This window comes from Gopherus evgoodei, chromosome 4 (genome assembly GCF_007399415.2).
Source record: "Gopherus evgoodei ecotype Sinaloan lineage chromosome 4, rGopEvg1_v1.p, whole genome shotgun sequence".
NCBI lineage: Eukaryota > Metazoa > Chordata > Testudines > Testudinidae > Gopherus > Gopherus evgoodei.
In genome coordinates this window covers 79,789,217-79,801,049 of record NC_044325.1, presented here as the reverse complement: position 1 = coordinate 79,801,049, position 11,833 = coordinate 79,789,217, and the positions used below count along the sequence as shown (strand labels likewise).

The 11,833-nt window shown below is 45.4% G+C and overlaps 1 protein-coding gene across 1 annotated transcript in view; it reads left to right on the top strand.

The window, feature by feature from the left end:
- Nucleotides 1–3,159: 3,159 nt before the first annotated feature.
- The window catches only part of TTC17 (tetratricopeptide repeat domain 17), a 105,522-nt gene continuing 96,848 nt past the window's right edge, over nt 3,160–11,833 (top strand). The window contains 1 exon segment of the mRNA XM_030560002.1: nt 3,160–3,321. Coding sequence (XP_030415862.1) covers nt 3,169–3,321 — 153 coding nt within the window. The 5' untranslated portion in view covers nt 3,160–3,168.

Below are 11,833 nucleotides of genomic sequence, written 5' to 3'. Positions count from 1 at the left end.
TCTGGATTCCTAGCCAGGAGGACATTATCCATAACTATGAAGGTAATAGTAGCAATTCCTTATCTAAGGTTCTCTTCAGTGCTTCTTTTAAAGCAGGAATTGAATGTTTCAGTGTTATAGGAAATTAAGCTTAATTTTCTGAAGATTTTAAAGAGAATTTGTTAAATTTGAGTTAATTGGTCTTAATTTTAAGAAAATCACTTCAGACTCCAGTGGAAGTTTTTGAGCCTTCTAAGCTAACACACACAGTAGCTTGTTACTAACCCTTCAAACCTACCCTGTCATTAACTCCTTGAAAAAGTTGAAACTAGTACAACCAACACAAACCACATGTTGCAACTTTCATTTTGCCTTGTGGGAGCGAATTTGGGGAAAGAAGATTCTGAAATTCTGGTATCCCTGTGAGACCTGAGTCAAAGTTGTGGTGTGTGTAGTATTTGGTGGATCTGCTGTTAGTGAAGTCTGTGCCTATGCATGGAGGAATGTGAAGAGTACATACTGTTAGATGACTGAACTTTTCATTTATTTTGTGGTTTTGTTATATGTTGTTTGATATACAATGTAGTGCTTTTGTATATGCATATAATTTAAGGAATTAGAATTATTGTATTTTAAATAAATTATGATATAGCTTCCATCTCTGACTTAGTAGTAGAAGTGGCATTAATTTACATTAAAGTGAAGACAAAACTAGACATAAGACTGTTGCATTAAAAAAAATGATAAATACAAATGATAAATCCCTGGCCCAACAGTCCAAAACAGAACAAGCAGGATGCAGAAAAATTCCTTTACAAAATCACAACATTTAATCTTAATGTATGTGACAGAATGGAACCACAACTCCAAAACTTGGGACAACCAAGTTATCTTCTTAGATGACTAAATCTGAAGCCTTACACTTTGCCTGTTTGAAATGGGCAACTGTACGGATTCAAGGTGCAGTTTGCACAGATGGACTAGATCTATGATAAAGTTTGCATCAGTGTAGTTATGCCAGTTGCTAAAAAACAAAACAAAACATCGAAGACAAGACTTTAGCTTCCTGTCCACAAGTGGTCGCAAAATGTTTGCAACTTAGCCATGGACCTCAAAGCCTATTTATTGTAAGAATGGCCCAAGTCACCTGAGGGACCATTTCAGCCTATATTCCATGTATATGATGGAGCTATCATTCTCAATGGTGAGTGTTCTCAAAACACAGAGTTTTGACATAGACTGGCCCACAAATCTGCAACTCACTTCTGGAGGAAATCAGGATGAACACTTCAATCTACTCCTCACAATAACCCCTCCGCCAAAAAAAAAAGTCCAGTTTCTCCTGATAGAACACAGTGGTGAGAGGTACTAACGAAGAATAATTGAGTCTGTAATCGAAGGCTCTAGTCAATGTCAGTTTGAAAATGACCTTCCAAATGTAAAGTAAAAGTATAAGCCTACACAGGGATGTCTGTCTGAACCTGCAGACAACTCTAGCACCTCAAGCTTCTCAGAGTCCCAAGCTACAGCAGAGTGAAAACTGATCAAACAGAAAAGCAGCAGGTTCACTTCATTCTGTTTTCATTTGTGTAAGTTTTGCACAGCTGCTGTAGAAACCACTGGAACTATTCACTAGAGCTGAAAACTTAAAATGGGAGGCTAGGGGAAGATTCTCTTCTACTCTGGAGAAGTCAGGAGATAGAAGAAGGGGAGAAAATGCTGCTTCACCTTCCTAGCAGCCAGAGGTGTTTTGAAGTAGACACTTCAAATTTATTAGCAGAGGGTTAGCCAGAGCCTGCAAAAGATGGGAACCCCAAAGCAGATTCCAGGAACAGCACCTTGGCAGGAATCCCAGTGGTTGGGTGTGAGGAAGAAAGAGGCTTGACTTTTCAACTCTGTGTTGCTCCTAGACAGTAGCACCATCATTTTAGTTTAATTCTTTGGCTATTAGGAGTCAAGTACATTTTTAAGCCCTTAATATGGTGGGGGAGTGTACAGATTGAAGGAGTGAAAGTAAGAGTTGGGCAGAATAAACTAGAATGAAGACGTAAGGAATGGAAAGAGGTTGTGGACGACAGAAAAGAGCATGCAGGGGAGGAGGCAGCAGGCAGTGAAGAGGGAAGAAAAGTTCACTGGATTAGATCTGGGGTTGGCTTTTGGACACATGGGTGGGTCCATTTCTCCAACTTTGAGCACAGCAACAGTTATCTGCACTAGGCCTGGGCCCCAACCATTCAGCCCTCAGGTCAGGGTTCAGGTAAGGGTCAGTATGGAGAAAAAAAATTAGCAGTACTCTACCAAATTCTACCTACTTAAGACAACAAATGGAGATGCCATTCCCACTAGATTGGGCAGATGTTTAGAACAGGAGCATGCACGCTTTGCTGGGCATCTTGGACTTGGCTTGACTTCACCTCAGGGGAGTTCAGGTGCCCTGCTAGGCTCCTGAAGTGCTGATTCCCCTTGGTAGGTCTCTCCTAGGCACCTTCTCAACTGGAAAACAAAAAAGGGGGTGACAGCTCCCAAGCACTGTCAACTGGCACCAAAAGGAGTCAGCATTCGGAGTCGACAGCGCAGATCTCCACGTAACTGTGATCGTGCCTCACACGCATTGAGCAGCAGCGACCTCGCTGACCAAGCTGGCCTTTAAATGACCAGCACGGGCCAGACGAGCTAACAAGCCGCGGAGATGCGGGGGACAGGTCAGCCCCTCGGGCGACCACCACTGCAGGGGTAACGCCCGCTCCCCTTTCGGGGGTTCTCTTCAGCTCCTCTCTGTAAAGCTGGGATTGAGGAGCACCCGCTGGCAGCGAGGAGAACTGAGCACACACACCCTTCCCCCCCCCGCCCTGCTCCGGCAGCGGGGAGAACTGAGCACCCACCCCGGCCCAGCAGCGGGCCTCACAACGCAGGGGGCATTCGGGGCTGTTCTCCTGTTTCCAGCTCTTCACCGAGGCGAGACGAGAGGCCCAGCCCCCAAGCACAGCGGGGAGGGTGGTGGCTCTCCTGCTCCCAGCTAGGACCCAGCGGCGCCTACAGACAGGCAGTAGACAGCAGAGCGGCTCTAGCCCTGCAGGGCAGGAAAAGCCGCTGACGGGGGAAACACGCCCCCTGCCCTCGCTCCCACCCCAAATGGCGGAGCGGGCATTTCCGGTTCCGGGTAGTCAAGGAAGGCCGGGATCGGGGAAGATGGCGGTGGCAACAAGAGTGCCCGGGTGGGGCCGGCGTTGGCCGGTATGGGGCCGGGTGCTGGGCCTGGCTTTGCTGCTGGGTTTAGGGGCACGGCCCGGCGCCGCCACCACCCATTGGGTGGTCACCGAGGATGGCAAGATACAGCAGCAGGTAAGGGGGTCCCATAGAGACCGTCCCCTGACGAACACCCCCATAGTGTGGGGGTAGCCAGTTCTCAGCGAGACTGTGGAAACCGCCTCCCTGCTGTCGCCATGGAGATCTCTTAGGGATCCCCATTGGATCTGTCCCACGACACCCCCATCCAAGCTATCGTGCCACCACCCCTCCTTCCGTTCCCTTGGAGACATCGCCATGGTGACAAGTCTCCCCCCCCCCCATCCCACCCCGCTTGTCTTGCCCAGCGTGGCCGTTGTTGCTATGACTTTCTCCGCCGGGTGCCATAGCCCTTTCGCCCCCCTCGCAGAGCCGGTTCCCAGGGAATCTCCCTGCTGCTGCTGGGCAGGGTGGGCCTAGTTAGGTCTGTTCCCTGCAAGGTGCCCAGGGCAGGAACCCCTGTTAGGCACCTCTCTCCTCCCCCCACCTCCATTTGCCAAGTGATGGAACCTAGTCTCTGCCATTTTCCTGTCTGGTACCAGAGTGTCTGGTGTCCCAGAGAAAATGCTGAAAGGGTCAGGACGAGCAGATGTATAGGGTTCATTTTGTAGATGGAGGCATGTTGATGTCACGTGGTACTTTCTCCAGAGGAAACTCCCTGATGGTTTTTGCACAGGGTATGGATATGTCTTTCTGCTTCTTGAGTTGGGTAATACTTGTTCTGGGTGGTGATACCTAGGCTGAACTCAATGTGTTGGTACAAATCCAGGCTGATTTGAGAGTTCATCTCACTAACTAGCTCATAGTCATAACTGCTTAGTTAGTTCTTCTGATTTAGTGCCTGTTGGCTGTTTCAAGTAGCACCAGAGTTTCTAGGGATTGATTAGAAACTCTATAATATTTACCAATGAAGTGCTGACAATCCAGCAGGCCCTCAGTGGCTATTGAGGTTATTAATCAGTAGAGCTAAGTACTTGGGGAAGTTGAATGTAAGTTCAGACTAAAGCTATGTTTTGAACATTCAGGTTCCGTGCCTGGGTGTAACACACTAAGAATGTTCAAATTTATAGATGGTGACACAAAAGAGAGAGAAATCTGAGTTCTGAGTCACAACAGTGAAGTAACTTAGTTCTCCTATGCAATAAGTGCTCAGTACCCTAGTGGTGAAGCTTCAGGCAATCCTTTTGGTATTAGCAGAGCTCACTGTCTTTTATCTGGAAGACAAGGAGAGTGACTGCTGTGCCTGTTGCTTTTGTAGCTGAATCTCTTTGCTTTATTGGCAGTTGAAATCTGAAGTATGGATGAGTTTGGGATTTTCTCTCCTGATCCTCTTCCCCATTCCTATGGGTTGGTTTAGGATGAGACAGAAGCGATATTTGCACTGAAATGCAGCTAGCTGTTATATCCACCCTACAATATTTGTATCTTCTTGGTCACAGCTTTTCATTTTGATACTAAGGTTTGTGTCCCAGTTCAATCAATTACTGAAGCAAAGTAGTTTCCATTAATTTTGCTCTTTTCTTACTGATTTGTTTCCTCTGTATTGTAAAGAGAAACAATCAAAATCTACTTTACTCTAAATAGACTTTTAGCCTGAACTTCAGTTCAAAAGCCAATTCAGCATCCTGAAAGGAAAAGGAGAGGAAACCCTAGAATGGAAAAAGTCAAGGCATCTTCTCCCTTCCTCTAATTGATGAATCGGAGAAAATAGGGAAAGGTGAGTGAGAGCCTTAGACATCCTGTCTTCCCTCTCTAAGGGCTTGTCTACATCACAAAGTTGCAGCGCTGGTGAGGGGGTTACAGCGCTGCAACTTAGGAGGTGTACACATCTGCAGGGCATCACCAGCGCTGCAACTCCCTGTTTGCAGCGCTGGCCGTACTCCCGTTTTGTCTCGGGTGTAGAGGATCCAGCGCTGGTGATCCAGCACTGGTAATCAAGTGTAGACACTTACCAGCGCTTTTCTTGACCTCCGTGGAATAAGCAGGTATCCCAGCATACCTGAGGATACCTCTCTGGTAATCAAGCAGGTCTCCTTCCCCGCGGTTTGCTCCGGTGTTCTACGAATCCCCCCCCCCCCCCCCAAGCGGGTCTCCTTCCCCGCGGTTTGCAGGGGGGGTCGGGGAACGCGAGGGCAAACCACGGGGAAGCAGGTCTCCTTCCCCGCGGTTTGCTCTCGCGTTCCCCGAACCCCCGTGCAAGCAGGTCTCCTTCCCCGCGGTGTGCTCTCGCGTTCCCCGAACCCCCGTGCAAGCAGGTCTCCTTCCCCGCGGTTTGCAGGGGGGTTCGGGGAACACGATAGCAAACCGCGGGGAAGGAGACCTGCTTGCAGGGGGGTTCGGGGAACACTGGAGCAACCCGGGGAAGGAGACCTGCTTCCCCGCGGTTTGCTCTCGCGTTCCCCGAACCCCCCTTGAAGCCGCCCAACAGCGCTGCAGTGTGGCCACATCTAATACTACTTGCAGCGCTGGTTGCTGTAAGTGTGGCCACTCTGCAGCGCTGGCCCTATACAGCTGTACTAATACAGCTGTAACAACCAGCGCTGCAAAATTGTAGATGTAGACATACCCTAAGAAGGAGCTGCTTTGTGGGGGGTAGTGAAATGGGCTGTGAAATTGTATGTAGTCTGGCTATATGAAGTGTGGTGAGATGGCTCCTTCAGTAGTTTGTAACTATGATTGTTCTTCATAAGGTGGTGCAATTGTTCAGTGCATCTTTCCGAATGAGATCTAAATTCTCTGGATGATGATAGGAAGAATAGATGGGAAGTTCCAGTGTTGAGAAAGTAATGGCTTCAGTCTAGGTGTTTCTTTCTCTTCCAAGAAGACATTCAGATTACTAAAACTCCCAATGTTCTTAGTCAGAAGGTAATATTATCCTAGAATAATCCAGGAAAATAAATCCCTGTTTTTCTGTGTTCTAGTTGGGGGATGCCCGGCTGTTCCTATTAAACTGAAATCTACATTGTTGTCAGTTTGAATTTCTGCAGTGCAATTGCTAATATTACTGAAGAAGCTTATGGTTATCAACGTTTCCAAATATAAAATACCATGCCTATTTCCTCTTCAGTTTAGGTACTATGCGTTGTAAGGAGCATCACTTTTTATTTATGGTGTATCAGCTGCCCCAGGGATTCATTCAAAGTAATGAGCACTTCTTTTGTTCTCTTGTCAAGCAAACCTTGGACGTTTGCTGCAATAGCATAAAGCTCTACTAGTGAATGTGAAAATACACCCTGTCTGTTTTTACAGTCTCAGCACTGTTGGAGCAAGTCTCCTTTGCATCTGCATCTTCAACACCCTTTCTAGGTCTCTGCCTCATCATCTCCCACCTCCTTTCCAATCCTGGCTGAAAATATTTTACTTCAGCAGGTTCCTTCTTAATTTTTCCCTCGCTCTGATGGTATTTCTATTAAAGCACCTTGCAGTATAGTTGGTATAAAAAAGGGTCCAAAGTTCTATTTCCTGAAGATTACTTTCATTTAATTATTTTTATTTATTTATATATATGTATGTATGTATCTAGGTGCCATTAAGTTTGTATCTTAGCAAATACAAATGCTGTACTACACCAGAGATGACTGAGGTTGTAGTCTCATCTGTTTCTGATAACTAAGGCTTATGCAGCAAAAACTGTAGTAACCTTCAGCAAAGAACGTTTTGTAAGTTAACATATTTCCAGCATATCCTGTTGAAGGAATTCTCTAACAAGGAGAAAGTACTTATAATCTTGAGGGTTTCAGTTAATCAATTACATGATTTTGTTTGGACTTCAGGTCATTTTGTTTCATTGCAGAAAGCAACAATCTCTAACTTGTCTTGTGCTGGCATTGGCAAGGTAAATCATTTATTAAAAACTACAGACTTAGAGGACACAGGGATGACCCAGCAGCTAGTGTATGCTTTTCTGACCTCAGCTGGGTGAACATGTGATCATTGTTCACTGTGAACGTTGTCACCAAGGAACTGTTTGGCATATTGTAAATGCATTTCTAATGTGGAGCTGGAGATCTTGTATCTTTCCCATTGGAATGGTTTATTATGCAGAGTAACCTTATTACATTGATATATTTCCTATCTCTGAACTTGTTCCTTCGTCTGAACCCCAGAGGAGATGATTATAGAAATCTCATTCTAATTTACATCAAAATCCTAACTTAATAGCTGGTGTGTGGTCATTGAGTTTCCATTCTCACCCCAGCAGGTCTGCACTGAATTTTTATTTTTCATTTATTTGGGTTTTTGTAAGTTAAAAACTGAACAACTGAAGTTATTCCCCTTGCCAAGTGGATTGAAAGATAGTCTAGTTTTATTGCTGCTTCAGTAAGTGTCCTTTCTTCAAATGCCAAAATATAATAATGTAACATCTTGGCACTGTAATCAGTGAACCACAACAGACAATCCTCCAATGCCTATGGCAACAAGGTGTCAGGGACTATTTGCCACTTCAGTGGTGGAAGCACACAAGTGGTGCCAGATGCTACATGAGACCATACTCCTTTGGTACCAGTAGATAATACATAAATTAATAAGTAGAGTGTAAAGCTAAATTCCTACCAGTGCATCTTTTTCTTTTTGTTTTAATTTTCCAAAACATTACTGGTTTTTAGTTAGGTCCACAGTTCTTTCAGGTGAGTCTGTCTTGTTACCAGAGCAATTGATCATTCAATCAATTGTATAATTACTGTTACTATTCAATAACATTTTTAATTGAGCAGGACAGGTGACTACACATTTTCAATAGGGCTGTCCTCTGGAGCTATTTTTTCTCTCTCTCTCAAACATTGGCAGCAGGAGCCCTTAGGCAGTCCAGCCTTGTGTCTAGTGCTTAAGTGAGGCCACATATAGTAGGCACTTGTCTGATTTTCACACTCTAGGGTATCCTGCAGTATTCTATTGAATGATCTAATTAGTGTCTCCAAATCGCTAGTTCTTGGTTTCATTTGCTGCTGCTTCACAATTTTTCACTGGTATTCTAGCCTCCCAGGTCCTACTTTAATTATGAGCCTGTGTTCTGGGCCTTGGTGCCCCCATGGCTTCCCATCTTCTGTTCGCAGAAGACTCTAACCTGCATGGAGACTCCCTGTTTACAGTCATGAGGCTCAGGTTTGGAGCAGGCTCAATTTTATTGCCAGTTTTGAGTAAGGCCAAAGTAAATGGGAAGTAGCGAACACTGGCTGATGGCTAAGGTCTTAACCTGGTGGTAATAGATGGTTGTCAAGGTTAGTATTTGTAAAGAAGGTATAGTTACAATTTTATGGAAGGGAAAACTGAACTTGAGAAGATTTGACTTATTCAGAGCTATAGAGGTAGCCCAGGTGGAGATTAAGTATCTGGAGTGCAGGTGCATGAGGGTATGTCTATACTGCAGTCATGTGGCATGATTGTAGCTTGAGCCAACGCACATGAGTTCACTTTAATCTAGCTAGCTCAGGTTCCAGAGCAGTGAAGCCACAGCAGCTTTTGTGTCAACACAGACTAGCCCCATGTGTAATTACCCAGGGTTCCAGGCAGGCTTATAGAACATAAGCTGAAATGTGGGCTAATGCAGCTTCATGGCTCTGGGAGTCAAGCAAGCTAGATTAAACCCAGCTCAGATATGTCAACTCATGTTGCAGTTGTACCCTATGATTGCAATGTAGATGTACCCAACTATGTATAGGCAAGGCTATGATGATGGGAAGGTAATATGACACCTCTGGGTCTTACGAGGTTAGTCACTAATCCTGGATACTTAAATAAGCAACAGTGACAAGTAACATCATCCCTGACCTTCACTTTGCAGAGTGATCCACACGTTTATCTACAAATTGGACTACAGGTTACTCACTGCATCAGGAGCTGAAAATGGAGACAATATAGAAACACCAGCCTTTGCGCAAGATGTGTTCTGTACCCTTGTAAGTAGGGCCCCACCAAATTCACGGCCGTGAAAAACGCATCACAGATTGTGAAATCTGACCACCTCCTGTGAAATCTGGTCTTTTGTGTGCTTTTACCTTATACTGTGCCAATTTCATGGGGGAGACCAGCATTTCTCAAATTGCGGGTCCTGAACCAAAAAGAAGTTGCAGAGGGGTCGCAATGTTGCCACCCTTACTTCTGCGCTCCCTTCAGAGTGGGGCGGCCAGAGAGCAGCAACTGTTGGCTGAGTGCACACCTCTGAAGACAGTTGCGCTACTGCTGGCGGGGCGAAGTAAGGGTGGCAAAACCATACTATGCCACTCTTCTTCACTGCTACCTTTAGAGCTGAACAGCCAGAGAGCGACAGCTGCTGACTGAGGGCTCAGCTCTGCAGGCAGCCGTGCCGAAGTGGGAGTGGCCATACCATACCATGCCATCCTTACTTTTGCGCTGTTGCTGGTGGTGGCTCTGCCTTCAGAGCTGGGCTGCTGGCCAACAGCCGCCGCTCTCCAGCTGCCCAACTCTGAAGGCAGTGCCACCACCAGCAACAGTGCAGAAGTAGGATAGCAATACTGCAGTCCCCCTACAATAACCTTGCAGCCCCTTCTCCCAAGTCCTTTTTGGGTCAGAACCCCTACAATTACAACACCATGAATTTTCCAATTTAAATAGCTGAAATAACGAAATTTGTAATTTTTTAAAATCCTGTGAAATTGACCAAAATAGACCCTGAATATGGTAGATGCCTACTTATAAGGGAGGGGGAGAATGCTGAGAACATATCATGCTTGTGTATTACACTCTCCACTGGCTCCTGTTGACGTGTACTGACTTTATTTCAAGGCCCTCAACATCAGAAATCACTTCTCTATTCACAACCCTGTGAGACAGCTGTGCCCTCCTCTCCCCCTTCCCCTTTCTCCCCTAAGGACAAGGCAGTTAACAGTGCCTTGAATGAAGCTTGGATGACGAGATGAGCCCAAACCTAAAAATTTTCAGTACATCAGAGAGATCTCGTCTGTACTACTCTGGTAAACTAGTGTAGTTGTCTAAGAGGCTAGGAACTACTGTTTCAGTTTATAGTAAAAATCTCCAAATGATGTAGCTTACTAATTCCCTACAATGTGTGTAGGGATCTCTATTGTCTCAGTAATGACAAAGCCAGAGTTTCAGCTGTTGCACTAGTTGCTATTTTCAGGTTAAATTTATGATCCTATAGAGTAGTTAATATTCATTCCTTTGATAGGTTTGCATCCACCCTGAAATGCTATTTCTCGCAAATCTACTAATACAGCAAATCATCTCTTTTTAATAATATTAGGAGCACATGTGCGGAGTGGATATAAATCTGTTTATCACAAATTTTGTTGTAAAGCTCAGACCAATATATAATTGACTTTTTACTGCACTTATGGCTGTCACTAAGGGTATGTCTGCACTACTTGCCGGATCGGCGGGTAGTGATCGATCTGTCGGGGATCGATGTATCGCGTCTCATCTAGACGCAATACATCGATCCCAGAACGCGCTCCCCATCTACTCCGAAACTCCGCCAGGGCGAGAGGCGGAAGCGGAGTCGACGGAGGAGCAGCGGCCGTCGATCCCGCACCACAAGGACGCGAAGTAAGGCAATCTAAGTCGATTTAAGATGCGTCAACTTCAGCTACGCTATTCTCGTAGCTGAAATTGCGTATCTTAGATTGATTCCCTCCCTCCACCTCCTTCGTAGACCAGTCCTTAGACTCACCCGACCAGTGGCAAAACTAATGCTATACACTTCATCTGTTGCAAAGCAGGAAAATTGAAAGAGGACCAACACAAATGATGCAAACAAAATGCAATGCTATCAGGATTTATTTGCCTAACTCATTTACACCTCATTTATGGATGGAGAGAAACAGCTTTACCAAACTCTTGTGACAGGGTGGTTTGTCTCTTTAAAGGACAGCCAGCCTGTGTAAGAATAGGTGTTTGGGCCTAATAGAAGGCATTATCAGATGATTGCCTGGTGAGGCCCTCATTTCTGTGAAGGTTGAGAGAGCTGAGTTTGAGAGGGAAGGCTATGGGAAGCAATCTGGCTCCTGTGTCAGGGCCTGGAGCAGGGTGACTTCCAGGCATATGGCTTATAGAAGAACTGGGGAAGAGTTGACAGGAGTATGAAGGAGTTCCCCGGGTCAGGGGAAAGGTAGCTGTTAGATTTATGTTGAACTGCTTGATTTGGAGGTTTGCTTAAAGGTTGATGGTGCAATCAATAAAACAGTGCCCTAGAGAAAGGACCTGAACAGACCCAAGGTGTAGCATTTAAACTTTCCTGGGGTGAGGAGCTTAACCAGCAGTTTATATCACAGCAATGAAATCTTAATAAAATCCCACGTAGTCCCATAATGTGTCTTCTCTCTCTTCCCCTGTTCTGTTAGGTGCAAACAAAGAAGAGGAAAGTTAAATAACAGTTATGTAGTTGATCTGAGGTTTGGATGTAATTGTGCTACTAATTTAAACAAGGGAGAGTCTCCACGTCAGGATGATTCATGGAGGAGCTAGTTAATGCAATAACCTGTGTGTGTGTAGCAAGGTAACTAGAAAATAGTGTATTTTTGGTCTTTCTGCCTGCCAGAGTATCTGCTGGCCTGCTCCTGCTTTTCCTGGTGGTATTGACTGAGCGACATAC